Here is a 14,443-nt window from a genome sequence, read left to right on the forward strand (position 1 = left end):
ATAGTTGGGATAGTATTGACACAGCCCTAAAAGTATCACAATGGCTTAAAATTGTATATAGTCCAGAAACATTTGGACAAAATAAAAGTGAATAAAGCACCTGGACCAGATGTCATACACCCATGTGTACTCAAAGAGTTGAGCTCTGTTATTTCAAAGCGATTGTTTCTAATTTTAGAGACACTTTAATGACTGGTGTGGTACCACTGGAATGGCGCAAGTCCAATGTGGTGCCTATATTTAAAAAGGGAAGTCTTTACCAAGTAACTACAGACTGGTTAGTTTAACTTATAGTCAGGAAGATACTTGAGCGTTTAATAATAGACCATATTGAAGGATTTTTGCAAGAAAACAATATTTTAAGTAATAGCATGGATTCACACTTTTTATAAGGAAGTAAGCAAAAACTTAGGCAAAGGAGTGACTGTGGATATAAGTATACTTGGATTGTGCAAAAGTGTTTGACACAGTTCCCCACACACGGCTAATGTGTAAGGTGAAGTCTACAGACTAGGAAAATTCAGTTTTTAAATGGATATAAAACTGGCTAAAAGACTGCATTCAGAAAGTAGTGATTAATTATTCATACTGTGAATGGTCTAAGGTTATTAGTGGTGTACCCCAAGGTATAGAGGTGGGACCCGTATTTTTTAACCTATATATAAATCATATAGCGTTTGGGATTAAAATTACAATTTCAGTGTTTGCAGATGACACCAAGCTGTTTAGTGGAATACCATCTTTACAGGACAGCTCCAATTTACAAGCCAACCTCAATGCACTATTTAATTGAACAGCTATTGGGCAAATGAGGTTTAATGTTGATAAATGTATAGTTATGCACTTGGGGGGCCAAAAATATGCATGCATACTACAATAAGAATAGCTAGGGCAGTCAATGCAGAGAAGCATGTGGGTGTTCTGGTAGATCATAAACTGGTCATAAATTGATCAAACTTCAGGCAGTTTAGCAAGGACCTGCTGAATTTCTATCCATGTGTGGCCGCTTCGCAAAACAGAAGTTGATCCAACAATTTGCTTCTGTTGAAGGGGAATGTTAAAAATATGTTCTCAATCAGCGGCTACAGCCAATGTAGCTTGACTTCAGAGAACCCACACAGTCAGAGTACAATGTTTTAATGGACCGACCATTAAACGCCTTCTCCATAGGCTATAAGTGAGCAAAGAGCTTGAGATGAATGAATTACCTTGTCAGGATTTGGCTGATCATTATACAAAGCACAGTTAACTTGAGAGCAGAGGAAAAAAGTATTTTTAGACTTTGCCAGCCATTTAATCCACATAGGAGCATGTTTTGGCTGAGAATATTCTGGTGCTGTTAGAAAAAGGCTTATACGCACAACATCAATAAGTGAGCTTGCAATAGAAAGCATATGGTGTGCTGCTTTAGGTTGTGTCTCATAAAATGCAGAAGGTAAAAATTCCACAGCAGGATCCTTTCTGCATCCACCTCACCTTCCTCAATATCATCTTTAAGGATCATTTCATACTCCAGAAGAGCTTCAGGTGGCGGAAAGGCAAAAAAAAGCACTTTTGTGCCCTGTAGACCAAAAACTTCAGAAAAGGTAGTTTTCTACAGAAATTAAATGTAGAGGCAGCGAAAACTGCCTTAGTCATTGCATGTCTGAGAGGGAGCTAGAATTGGAGGAAGGGAGCTGTGTCGGTATAGGACAGTGATGGCAAACCTTAGCACCCCAGATGTTTTGGAACTACATTTCCTATGATGCTCATGCACTCTGCAGTGTAGTTGAGCATCATGGGAAATGTAGTTCCAAAACATCTGGGGTGCCAAGGGTCGCCATCACTGGTATAGGACCTTGCACTGGTGTAAGGGAACATCTATCGTCCTGAGTGTTTTGCTGTATTTCCTCGGTGCCATCTGTAGCACAAGTGTTATGGGACCTCGGGTCACACCCGCCCACCACCTTATTCCCCATGATACAATCATATAGTAGAATAAAACACAACAGTGTTTTGGCAGAAAATGGCCACGGCACTTTATTGGTTTACAGTTTCATAACAACATAAATGAATCCAATATGTGGATGAAATAAAACATAGTAGGTTTTGCCCAGTTGTCAGAACTTGGTCAGCTTAAAGTCTATTAAACAAAGAAATATGTCCCCACCAGCCAGACTTGTAAAACAAGCCCGGCCTACCCCATCTGAAAGGTGGACCCCCTCTTGCCTATATAGCCCTGGGATCCCTCCCTCAAGATCCACGTGCCGGAACGCAAAGCCCCCTAACAGCGGCATGTATTTGGTCATAGTCAGATTGACCCTCTTCCTCATTTTCTCCATCACTCTGTGCAATGGGGAAGACAGCCAAGCTAAGCAGGGAACTATCTCTGAAAACACAATGGTTGTACCAGGGGAAGTTAAATGAAAGCGATAAAGATCTCTTTTTATCTTGAGTAAAAGATCCAAAGTATGAGTGTTACCCAAGTCATTACCTCCCAGATAGACTATCAGTATCAAGGGTGGCAGCCAAATCTGATACAATTGAGACAATAGAAAAAATAGTTGGTGCCACTTCAGACCTCTTACACCCCTCCAGTACAAATGATGAGAAGGACGTGCTTCTTTGCAGAAATGCATCAGGTAGAAGCCATTTGTAAGAATGTCTGCACCCAAGCAGCAATGTTGTGTGGGCAAAAACCCACCATATTAAAAAAAGTAAGCAATGTAGTAGAGACATTTACAGAAGGTGATAAAAAAAACTAGGTGAAATAATGCCCCACATGTAAAACAGGAAAACCTTTCTTACCTTAGCCACACTGCAGGTTCTCTGAGAGGTACAACATTTTCCTATCACGGTGGGCATACCTCCAAAGGGGTTTTCAGGGGCTGGGTGCCATAGGAATGGACACGGACCTGTATAGCACTTTGCAGCTGACTACATTCGATGCACCGTGTACCAGGGTGAGCACGGAACGCAGGATCCAGTACACAAAGCAAACCTTACAGGCTAGTCCCACTATTACAGGGTCTACATACAGTTCCCAAGATGTACATAAAGGGCAACAGATACAGAAACTCTTGGCTAGACAATAACCAGTTGGATCTTTATAGAACTGTCAGTCGAAGTAGTGAAGAAAAAATTATTGGTTGCTATAAAACTGGAGTCCCACAGAGTGGGTGGGGTTTTATGAGGTCCACTGAGGAGGCATTCCCAGCAAAGCTTTTGCCAGTCGCGTGTGTCATTAACTTTACACTGACACCTGCTGCAGATCACAGACATAGCATGTCTTGAAGGTGGTGTAGGAAATGTGTATGGAAAGAGGGTTTCCCACACTACGTTCCAGTGTGAATCGGACCTCAAAAAACACTTGCATTTTTCTCAATTAATGCAAAGTGGTATCAGATTGAATGACGTAGAGATCGGGATATCACTGCGGCAGCTCTCTACCTTGCCCAATCAGAGAATGATTTGCAGCTTTTGAGAAAAATGCAAGGCAATCTCAGAAAGGCACAAGACCCGGAAAACTTTAGCTATCACTGTAGTAGTGGCAACTAATGGACCAATGTAACTACTGTACAGGACACCAGGAATGTGTCCTGGACAGCAGGTATATTTCCCCAGTATTTTGGTTGTGGTCCCTTTAAAGGGGGCGGTTTAAAGACAATGTTGAGTACTCAAGGGTTCTCACCCATGCAGGATGAAGAGTTCTAGGGCAGTCTGGCTGGGGAGGAGATAACTGGTTTTTAGTACTCTCTGGACTGCTAAGTCCTTATTAGGGTCTCGGAATTTCAGAGGTTCCCTGATTACAGGAACTTTGGTCTGGTAGCAGTTAACCTAAGTGCCTCAGAGTCCAGAAAAAAAAGTGGAAACCGTGAGCTGCTGGCAGTGAGAATGTGAGTAGGGTGAATTGACCCACAGTGGCTGAGCTGTGAAAACCTCCTCCTTGGGAGCCCTGAAGCCATCAGCTTTAAGATTTGTTTTACCTTCAGGCAGTAAGGGATTAAATTGGATATCTGCATTTGTTTTTGTTAGGCTATTTACACACACGCTCACCAAAAACTTTATTAGGAACACCTGTACTCTGCTTAGTCATTTAAAGCGGTAGTAACCTTTGCATTTTGATTTTTATCTACAGGTAAGCTTATAATAAGACATACCTGTAGGTAAAATGTTAAGGTAATATTCTAGAGCAGCAGCAGGTGACATCGCGGGCGCATGTGCGCTGAAGGAACGGCATACCCGTGCCAGTCCTTCAGAGCTGTGTGCTGTGGCCAAGACTCCTGCGTGCATACGCGGAAGTGACCTCATCGCAGCTTGCCTATTCAAGTGGCTGCAGCCCGCGAACCTGGAAGGAAGACAGAGTGAAGACGGAAGCCTCTGCAGCAGGACAGTGTGCCACTGGAGGGCTTTGTTTCAAGGCAAGTCTTTCATAATGTGCTAGTATGCACTCTTCAGTGCATACTAGCACATTATGATATTGCCTTGCAGAAAGAAACATTTTCTTTTTTTCTTTACTACCGCTTTAATGATCTAATCAGCCAATCACGTAGGGGTAACGCAATACATAAAATCCTGCAGATACACGAGAAGCTTTAGTTCAGCTTGCCATGGATTGATCAAAATGAATCTGGTTCAGCAGGGACCGGACAAATTGCGATCTGTGTGTGGCCTCTCCTGCTTGAGAGAAGTCAATCTAACGATTGACTTCTGATGAACAGGCTTGTTGGAATTTTCTTCTTAATCCCCATTGGCTGCAAATGCTGTTCAGTGTATTCTGACAGCTGAGAGTCCCAGCTGTCAGAATAAAATATCTCAGCGGGTTCACATAAATCAACAGAAGGCAGAAAAATTTGATCTTCAATCATCCAGTGGATGGCAGTTCTGTAGACGGCAGTTCTGTAGACGGAAATGCCTCGTGGATAAGAGAGGTAAGAAGTAAGAGGAGAACGGTCAGGTTCGAACTGCAAGGCAATGATAACTCAAATAACCACACTTTAAAACTAGTAAGCAGTAAAGCATTATCAAACCTTGAGGTGGGTAGGCTACATTAGCAGAAGACCACATTGGGTTCCACTCCTGTCAGCCAAGCTATAATGGGCTCATTAATACCAATCAATCATCGCTTGAATGTCACAGACTTTCGGAGTATTGTTGTTGACCGTCTTTATGACCATTATTTAGTATTTTGTGTTCCTAGCAACATGGTCAATACACATACACACATAGTATAGATTGTCCCTGAAAAATTACAGTTAGCATGTGGTTATATTAGGTTAAAAAAGATTCCTTAAACCTATTCAGGTTTTTTTGTCCTAGTAATTTACCATCTATGGTGCTGGAATTTTATGAACAAACTTGATATTACATGTAATTATTACATTTGCCTGAAAAAAATAAATGGAAGAATTATGCTACAAAACATGTTTTAAATATTTTATTGAGTGAATTTTACTTTAATAAAACACATCCACATAATATTTTCAAACATTGTGTAATATTGCTTTAACATTTAATGACATCTTTTCAGTGCCACAGTATAAATTGTAAAATATGGATATATTACAGTACTTTCCAAATAAAACAAAGTAAATAAATTAATAAGTTAAAACAACATTTCCATTACTTTGCATTATTTACATATTGAACAAATTTAAAATAACTGGTTTAACAAAGGACATAGAAATCCAGAGGATAAATGTTTCTACTAATCATTATTTGCATAATGTTTCACTATTTGCTTTAAAAAGTATATCTGAGGTGCTAAATAAAACAAAGGACCTTCCTCTGACCTTGTAAACGGTGGATTAGCACTTCCTTTGGTCCAAGTGGAGAGTGGCGAGGTGCATGAATCATTTATCTTCTTAGGTCTTCAATGCTTGTATTTGATCTAGTGAGAACAGAAAACGCATTGAAGATTAGCTCTGGTCTCATTAACAAGCAGTGCTGTAGAAAATATATACTTTTGGGGGATTTAAAATTATTTCTAGCACCAAAAAAAAAAAAAAAAAAAAAAATACAGATTTTAACGTGTGTAAAAAATTGAAAAAAATTTTCCCCAGTAGACAAGTGGTTAAAAAGAATTGGCTTTACGTCCACTACTTTTCCTTGTTGCTCCCATCCTAAAATAGCAGCTAGCCCCTCACATACTACCCATCTATCTACCTCATTTATGTCCCAGAGTGAAGTTCCTGGGGGCAAGTCTGTCTGCCATCATCATGGACACTTCCATTTAGGATTGCACCAATGCCAATACTAATCACTTGCACGAGTATCGGTACTCGCGCAAATCAAATGCTCCGATACCTGAAACTGATACTTTCAGGCTCGGTTGTTTCAGCTGTCATGTAAAAAGATAAATAAGCTGGCAATTATCGGTCGTTATGGAGCAGGGCCACCGCGTCCTTAACAACCGATGACTCATTCAACTGTCAGTGGGGTTCCCCTGTTAACAGCTGAAGTGTAAACGGGGTCCCGTTGTGTTGATTACTGCAGATCGCCGGATATTGCCTCAGACGATCCGCGTATTTGCAGTAGTGACGTCATGCCAGCTGATCTGCGGATCAGCTGGCATTGCGCATGCGCAGATCGTCGCAGGCATTATGCGACGATCTGCAGCAATCGCCAGAACACCGGCGCCCCCTGGCTTAGTGGTCTAAATGAAGGGGGAGGTCACTTCCCTTGTCTATGAACCTCGCAAGACACTCGTTCCACAACTGGTTGTTCGAAGATTGGAGAAAGAACCCGGACCAGGCTATGATTGCCTTAATTCTGACATGGCGTCTGCTCCTCCCTATATCACATCGCATGCGCAGAGAAAGCGAGGCAGAATCTGACAATCAGATTCTGCCTCCACGCTTTGTTGATCATCGGATATTGCCTCTGACGTTCTGTGCATGCGTAGTGTTGACGTCTCGCCAGCTGATCGGAAGATCAGATGGAGTGACATGACTACTGTGCATGCACAGATTGTCAGAGACATTATCCGATGATCTGCAGTAATTGACAGAGGACCGGAAATTGGAGCTGAAAAAAAAAGCAGCCAGGCAAATGTTTATCAACAACCTTCCTCAGCTGCTGAAACAGAAAGATAAAAAGAAACATTGTTTCTTTTTATTCATCTACAGATCAAAAAGATTAACTGCAGATGAAGTCAGTTTAATACAACCTATCAAATACTCTGTTCAACCCCTTATTAACCCTTAATTTACTTGAATAAGCCTTAAATAACTCCTTATTCTGCTTCTCCATTTAATTATTCTTTTCCTGCTGATTTTTTTTTCTCTCACTTCTATTTTATAAACTATTAATAATTCAAACTTTTTTTTTTTGTTTGCTTCATTCGTTAATATTTTTACACCTTTAACATAGATTTACACATTTCACATGAAAAAAAAGCACAAAAAAAAAAAATTATTATTTGTAAACAACTTTTCAATGCTTTGTACCTTTGCTGACAGCTGAAGCGTAAATAAAAAACAATTGTGGTATGTATCGGCAATTGGTATTGGTGAGAACTAAAAGAAAAGTATTGGCACTTGTACAAAAAATGGTATCAGTGTAGTGAAGTGTCAGTGGAGACAGTGGCAGAAAGGACTCCATAAGTATTTGGAGGGGAAGGTGTAGCCTAGCTGCCAAGTTTTCCAAGTTTTTGGATGCTCTGATAATAGAAGCCAAATAGGATGACCTGGAGTATAGGTTGCAACAAACTTATTAACACATCTGAGACAATTGGTATTACCAGTCCCTGCATTATGATCACTTTATATTAGCACTGGTAAACTGTATTTCATACCAGCTTAAAAAATTGAAACACTAGTATTTCTAGTACCACTGTCCAGTCCACACATGGTCTGCAAACCCCACACAGAGCACCCACTGGAATGGTCATATATGCTTATCCTTAGAGTACATGGGCAGAGACACGGAAATCTCACATGACTTCTAATATACAGAGATTTTGGCAGGCCAGGGCTGGGGAGGACAAAGGATGCATCACCTGCAGACCAGAGCTAAGCTCAGCAATCTCAATGCTACAAAAACTTGAACTCAGTGGAGCCAGACTCTTTACATACAATGGGGTAATTTATCAAATCAGGAGCAGCCAGAACCTGGAGCAGCTGTACATGGCAACTATTTAGCTTGTTGAGTTTGCTTTGAAAGTGGAAAATAGAAGCTGACTGATTGCCATGCACAGCTGCTCCAGTTTTGATAAATCCCCCCCCCCCCCCTCAATGTACTGAATGTCAGAAGTGTTAACATATTTTACAAAGCTAAGGGACAGGATACATTAGACTTCTTTCAGGTGGACATGAACGCAAAAAGTAAAGATTTGCTATGTTATAAGGAACACTTAGAAATGTTAATTGTGCCCAATACCCTGAAAAATCTACTTTTTGTCTGAAATTCCTTTTACCAGATAGTACAGCGGCAGCCCCCCCCCATCCATGTGTCTGGCCCGCTAATCTACATTCGGGGCACTGGACGCATGGATTACAATGTGTTTTTTTTTTTTTTAAGCACGTGATTAGAGCCAGAGGCTCTGATATACTTCAAAAATGGGTGGGCTTGGGACGCAGAGCATTGGGCCCGAGCACACCCACTTGTGTGACAACAGCAAATGAATATGTCCTAACACTACAATATATTATTACAAAAAAAATGCCTGTTTTATTATAGAGGAACTCCAGGAAACATCTAAATACACAATTAAAAAAACAAAAGGGGGCTGATTTATTAAAACTGGGAAAGAAAATGAACACAAAAGTGGTAATGTTGACAAGAATTTTTGTAGATTTTTTTCCAAAACATGAAAGGTGAAATGTAACTATTGACAACAACTCCGTTCTTTTCTCCTATTTTCAGCAACCTGACCCATATATGTCTAATGGTAACATTTTAGTTTGTGCTGCCAGTCTTATGATTCATACACCTGCTACACTGTACAGCCAGGTATGTCACACACATCTGGTTCAGTGATGCACATTCCTGGGTCACCCCCTGCCTCCACCCTGCTCACTCTACAAAGAACCCTTTCCCATCAGCACATCTCTAACAGTTATAACCTTTTGTATTACTTGAGCTTCCCTTTAGGAATGTACGTTCTCACAAGAAGGGCCCTCTGATCACTATTGTATTGAATTGTGTGGTAACTGTATGGCCTCCCTTCAATTTGTAAAAATGTGCAAAGAACTAGAGCTCTACAAAATCCTGAATAAGAATAACAATCATTAATATCTCTGTATAATTGCAGGAAATGGTAAAGCCAAATCAGGAAGTAGTAATTCTAGGGAAGTACAAAGATATTTATACTAATCATACTGTGTGATCTGTACAATATGAATAGGAGAGTGACATTCACAAGACTGGAATCCTTGGTGGGCAAAACCGTAAATATGTTGAACAGTATATCTGTATTCCAGTTGAGTAATTTAGCCCATTGCCCACATTTCTGCTTTAAATATATTTACAATTACACATTTTATTACATTAAAATGAACATACTTCTCATGTTAATGGTCTGGCATTTCTTGCTCATTTTATAAAAATGTTCTAATAACTGCTTTGATGAGAAGTATGGTAAGGTGTAAGGAAATTAAAGCCAAAATTTCATTGCAAAAGGTTCATCAAGTATGCAATGTTGAACTACTGTATTGGTAAGTATTCTTAATAAAACAGTAAAGTGACGGAAACCATGAGTTTTCTCATTTCAAATCTTCTTCTCACTCTCATTTCAATATGCGTAAGGATCCTATGACTATTGTCCAGGTATAACAAGTAATACTCAGAGTAAAAGTATAAATTATCACCGCCCTGTGGCCTTAATGTGCACTGCAGCTTTGTTCACAACGTGAACTTACATTCTTCTATACCAGTGGTTCTCAACCTCAGTCCTCAAGTACCCCCAACAGGCTATGTTTTGGGAATTTCTCTTAGCTAAAATAGCTGTCCAAAATACCAAGCTATTGACTCTGATTTAAAGCACCTGTGCAAGATAAAGGAAAACCTGCAAACCGGGCCTGTTGGGGGTACTTGAGGACTGAGGTTGAGAACCGCTGTTCTATACCATACCAAATCGCAGCTTTGATCGAAAGGGAGAAAATAAAATGCTGTTACCTTCTCAGCTGTCTCTCACCATTTCTATGTACAACCAGTCCACCTGAAAAATGCCCAGCACTTTGTGGTATAGGGCAAAACGTGTATGAGGTAAACTCAAGTTTTTCCATGGCAAATAGATTCTTATTTTTTACCTGCATTAACTGGATACCAAATGCAGTGAAAGGGGGTCATTAAAGGTAAAAATCCATCTAGAAGCCTATATGCAAAGTGTCTAAACCAGGATCCAGCAATAGGACGAACACAATCTACCTGTCAAACGCAGCCATGCGAAGGCTCTTTAATGCCAGCCACCAGCTCACAGCCAAGGGGAGACCTGGGAGGACATCCTTCACTCTACCAGTTGCTGCATCTGAGGTCTGGTGAGTGCATTTTAGATCTCATGCACACTGCTGCTGCTAAACTCACCTTTTTGTGAGTTTGGATGTTTATTTTTCTGCCCTTGAACTCCCCTAATGTTATCCTATGCGTCCATGCAGGGACCTTTTTAGCAGTTTACTAGCAGAGGAGTTTAGAGGATGTTTTCTGAATGCCCTAAAATCACATTCAGAGTGAATTTTGACCACAAAAAAACGCTGAACGCTGTTAAACGCGTGTAAATGCTGTTAAACGCACCTAAAAGCTAGAAATTGAAATTATGACTAATTAAATAAATTAATGCCCAAATTTTAAACACTGCTGAACTGGTTTGAAAAAAAAAATGCAGCTTAGGCGAGTTTATAATGCCGATTTTTTTAGGGTGGTTAGAGGTTTTACTGTACTGGGGAGAGAAATATTACTTACCGCTGACCTTTGCACTGTGCTATGTACTACTGACCTCTGCATTGTGAATTACATACTGGCCCTTGCATTCTGCGTAGCATACTACTGACCCCTGCACTTTGTGTTACATACTACTTACTTCTCACCCTGCAATACTCCTGACCTCTAAGCTACATACCACCGACCTCTGCGTTACTTAATACTGACTCCTGAACACTGCATTAAAAAAACAAAAACACACACAAGCACACTGCATTATGATAATTGTTTATCTCTTCCATGATTCAGAATTGATTGCAGGTGTGATTTACCTGCAGGGGATCCGTAAGCTGAATGATACAATGTCAGTTTTTCAACATCAGTGCCCATTCAGTTTGTGTTGGCATTTACTGTACATAGTGGAGAGGGGTGGACCCGTGATGGCTCTATGGGAGGTCAGATGCAAACATACTTGTGTCCGTTTACATCAGGCTACTGCTGATCTGTCACATTTAGTTCTGAAAAAAACTGCGCCCTCTTCGTTTTTTTTTTTTTTTTTTAGGACAGACTCAGGGGGCAGGTGGGTGTAAATGGACACAAGTCTGTTAACATGAGACTGCCTGAAGAACCACTTGGAGCTTCCAATCAGGTCCGCCTGAAAAACGGATAGGTGGACTTAATTGTCCAGAGACTGACTTGAATAGTCTATGCACCCTGTGTAGACCATAGCATAATAGTTTTTCTACAAAATTAAAATTATTGTGAATGAGTATTCTGAACTCTGAAGAATATTATGTCAGCATTTAAAGTGGAACATAAAGCTGAAAAATGATCTTTCCCTAAATAACCCATAATGTCTTTCCAAGGACAAGGACATGTAAGCACCCGCAGGGTGTGCTTGGTATGCATTATGATGTGTGATAAGCATTTAGATCAGTATACATTACAATATGTTTTGATGCACAGTCAGTAATTGTGTACTAGGAACCCAAGACCAGCCATAAACCGTCCGATCAAAGCAAGCAAATGGTCACCATTTAGGAGTATCACCTCTGATTATTGGGAAGTTTCTAATCTTCTAGAAGATGATAACAACCTCTGCACACTCATCATTAAATTAGGGAGGCTTTTCAGTTGCAACAGTTAGAATTTGTGTCAGATTTTAAATGTTGTCTATGTCCCCATAGAGGAATTTTCTATTTTCTGCCTGCTCTGTTTGTCATCTGGATAGGTAGAGAGTAGAAATCTCCTTTATGGGGACACAGAAACCTATAGAGATCTAAATCTTATTTGCTAGGCTAAACAAAGTGTTTCTATTATTGCTTGTGTCCCCCTTTTGGGGCAATTTTCCCTCACTTCCTGTCCTAATGTCTATTAACTACTTGCTGACCGCCCCATAGCAGTTTACTGCTACAGAGTAGCCATCTCACAATTAATACAGGTGATCCCATACTGCCACCAGCAGAGGGCATGCGCAGGCCACTTCTGCTGTGATTATTCACAGCAGAAGCCAATCTGCGGGTGCCAGGCCACTCGCCGATCGCTGGGCAGAGATTCAGAACGGTGTTGTAAAAGGCAGAGTTCTGTTCTGACAGGTGGGGGAAGGGATGGATTCTGTGTTCCTGCAAAGCGGGGACTCAAACCCATCTCTTCCCCTAGTAAAAGCTGCATACATGGTAAACAAAAACACTGGCTAGGCACTAGCTAGTTAACCTTTTGATCGCCCCTGATGTTCAACCCCTTCCCAGCCAGTGTCATTAGTACAGTGACAGTGCGTATTTTATTAACGCAGTCCTGCTATAAGTCACCGATTGCTGTCATTACTAGTATAAGAAAAAAAATATATTCCAGTATATATCCCATAGTTTGTAAACGTTATAATGTTCATGTAAGGATTTGTATTTTTTTTTACCAAAAATATGTAGCAGAATATATATTGGCCTAAATTTATGAAGAAATTTGATTTTTTTTTTTCAATTTTTTATTGCATGTGCTTCATAGCAGAAAGTAAAAAAATATATATTTTTTTTTTTCAAAAGTTTTTTGTTCACAGCGCAAAAAAAAACCCCCAAAAACAAACAAAAAAAATGCAGTGGTGGTCAAATACCAGCAAAAGAAAGCTATATTGTGGGCAAAAAAATGACATAAATTTTATTTTGGTACAGCGCTGCATGGCTGTGCAATTGTCAGTTAAAGTAACGTGGTGCCATATCGCAAAAAGTGGCCTAATCATGATGGGGGGTAAATCTTCCGGAGGTCAAGTGGTTAAATAGACAGGAAGTGGTCAAAACTAAATATGTTGTTGCTAAAAAAAAAACACAAACACCAAAACAGCACAAAACACCACTGTGCTTCTCTACCACCTGTGAGCAATATCCACTCACCAGATCAAAAGCCCTCAGAATGAAGAAGGTCAGGCAGCACTCCGTGTTTAAGGCTGGGTTCACACTATTGCAAACTGGATGCGGGTTTCCAATTTTAAAAGCGTGACATGTTAGGTATTTATTTAATCGGCGTAACATAATCTTTCACATTATACAAAAAAATTGGGCTAACTTTACTGTTTTTGAATTTTTTAATTCATTAAACATTTATTTCCCCAAAAAAAGGAGTTTGAAAAATTGTTGCGCAAATACCTTGTGACATAAAAAGTTGCAACGACCGCCATTTTATTCCCTAGGGTATCTGCTAAAAAAAAAAAATATATAATGTTTGGGGGTTCGGAGTAATTTTCTATAAAAAAAATGAAAAATTATGCTTTTTACATGTAGGAAAGAGGAAGTGGTTAATATTAGGACGCTTACCTGTCCAGGAATCCAGCTGTGTGTCTTCACCCGAGCCGATCCCGCTGTCATCTCCACTATGGGAAACTGCGCTCTGTGGGCTGTGCTCTGTGAATGGGCCGGCTGCGGGAGAAGGAGGAGGGGGGCCGAACTTCCAGCTGAGTTTGCAGCAGTAAACTCACCTGGAAGTGAGAGCGGGTACCTGTCAAAACGAGGTACCCACTCCCCCCCCAAAAGTTACTAAATATGGCAGCAGAAGGAGGGGGGGGGGAGGAAGATAAGCAGAGCTCCCCCTTTTGGGTGGAGCAGTGCTTTAAACTGTGTAGAGGGTTTTTTACTGTCAGAGCAGTAAGGATGTGGAATTCCCTTCTACAAGCAGTGGTGGTAGCGGAGAGTGTCGATAGTTTTAAAAAACTATTAGATGGGCATCTTAACAATCGCAACATACAGGGATATGGGAATTATTATCTACATAAACTCACGCACACACCCACTCCAGTTGAACTGGATGGACTGGTGTCTTTATTCAACCTCACCAACTATGTAACTATAGGGTTGAGTTTCTAAAGGCAAATAGACTTTTCAAAGTGCAGTTGCTACAAAGCTTCGTAAATGAGGTAAAGCTTCACTTTTCAAAGAATACCCAATCACATGTAGGAAAATAAAAAAAAAAAACAGCATTTTTACTTGCACATGATTGAATGATGGAAGTCAGCAGAGCTTCTGCTCATTTACTAAGCTCTGGAGCAACAGTCTTTTTGCGTTTAACCACATGCCGACCAGCCGCCGCACTTGTACTGCGGCAGAATGGCACGGCTGGGTGA

At 40.4% G+C, this 14,443-nt stretch overlaps 1 protein-coding gene across 3 annotated transcripts in view; it reads right to left on the reverse strand.

Moving 5' to 3' along the window:
* Window positions 1-5,402: 5,402 nt before the first annotated feature.
* Window positions 5,403-14,443, reverse strand: part of ARL6 (ARF like GTPase 6) — a 126,807-nt gene continuing 117,766 nt past the window's right edge. For all 3 annotated transcript variants that reach the window (XM_073616988.1, XM_073616986.1, XM_073616987.1), the window contains one exon: window positions 5,403-5,869. In XM_073616988.1, coding sequence (XP_073473089.1) covers window positions 5,844-5,869 — 26 coding nt within the window. In that variant the 3' untranslated portion in view covers window positions 5,403-5,843. The remainder of the gene's footprint in view (window positions 5,870-14,443) is intronic.

The sequence above is a fragment of the Aquarana catesbeiana genome, linkage group LG02 (genome assembly GCF_042186555.1).
Source record: "Aquarana catesbeiana isolate 2022-GZ linkage group LG02, ASM4218655v1, whole genome shotgun sequence".
Lineage (NCBI taxonomy): Eukaryota > Metazoa > Chordata > Amphibia > Anura > Ranidae > Aquarana > Aquarana catesbeiana.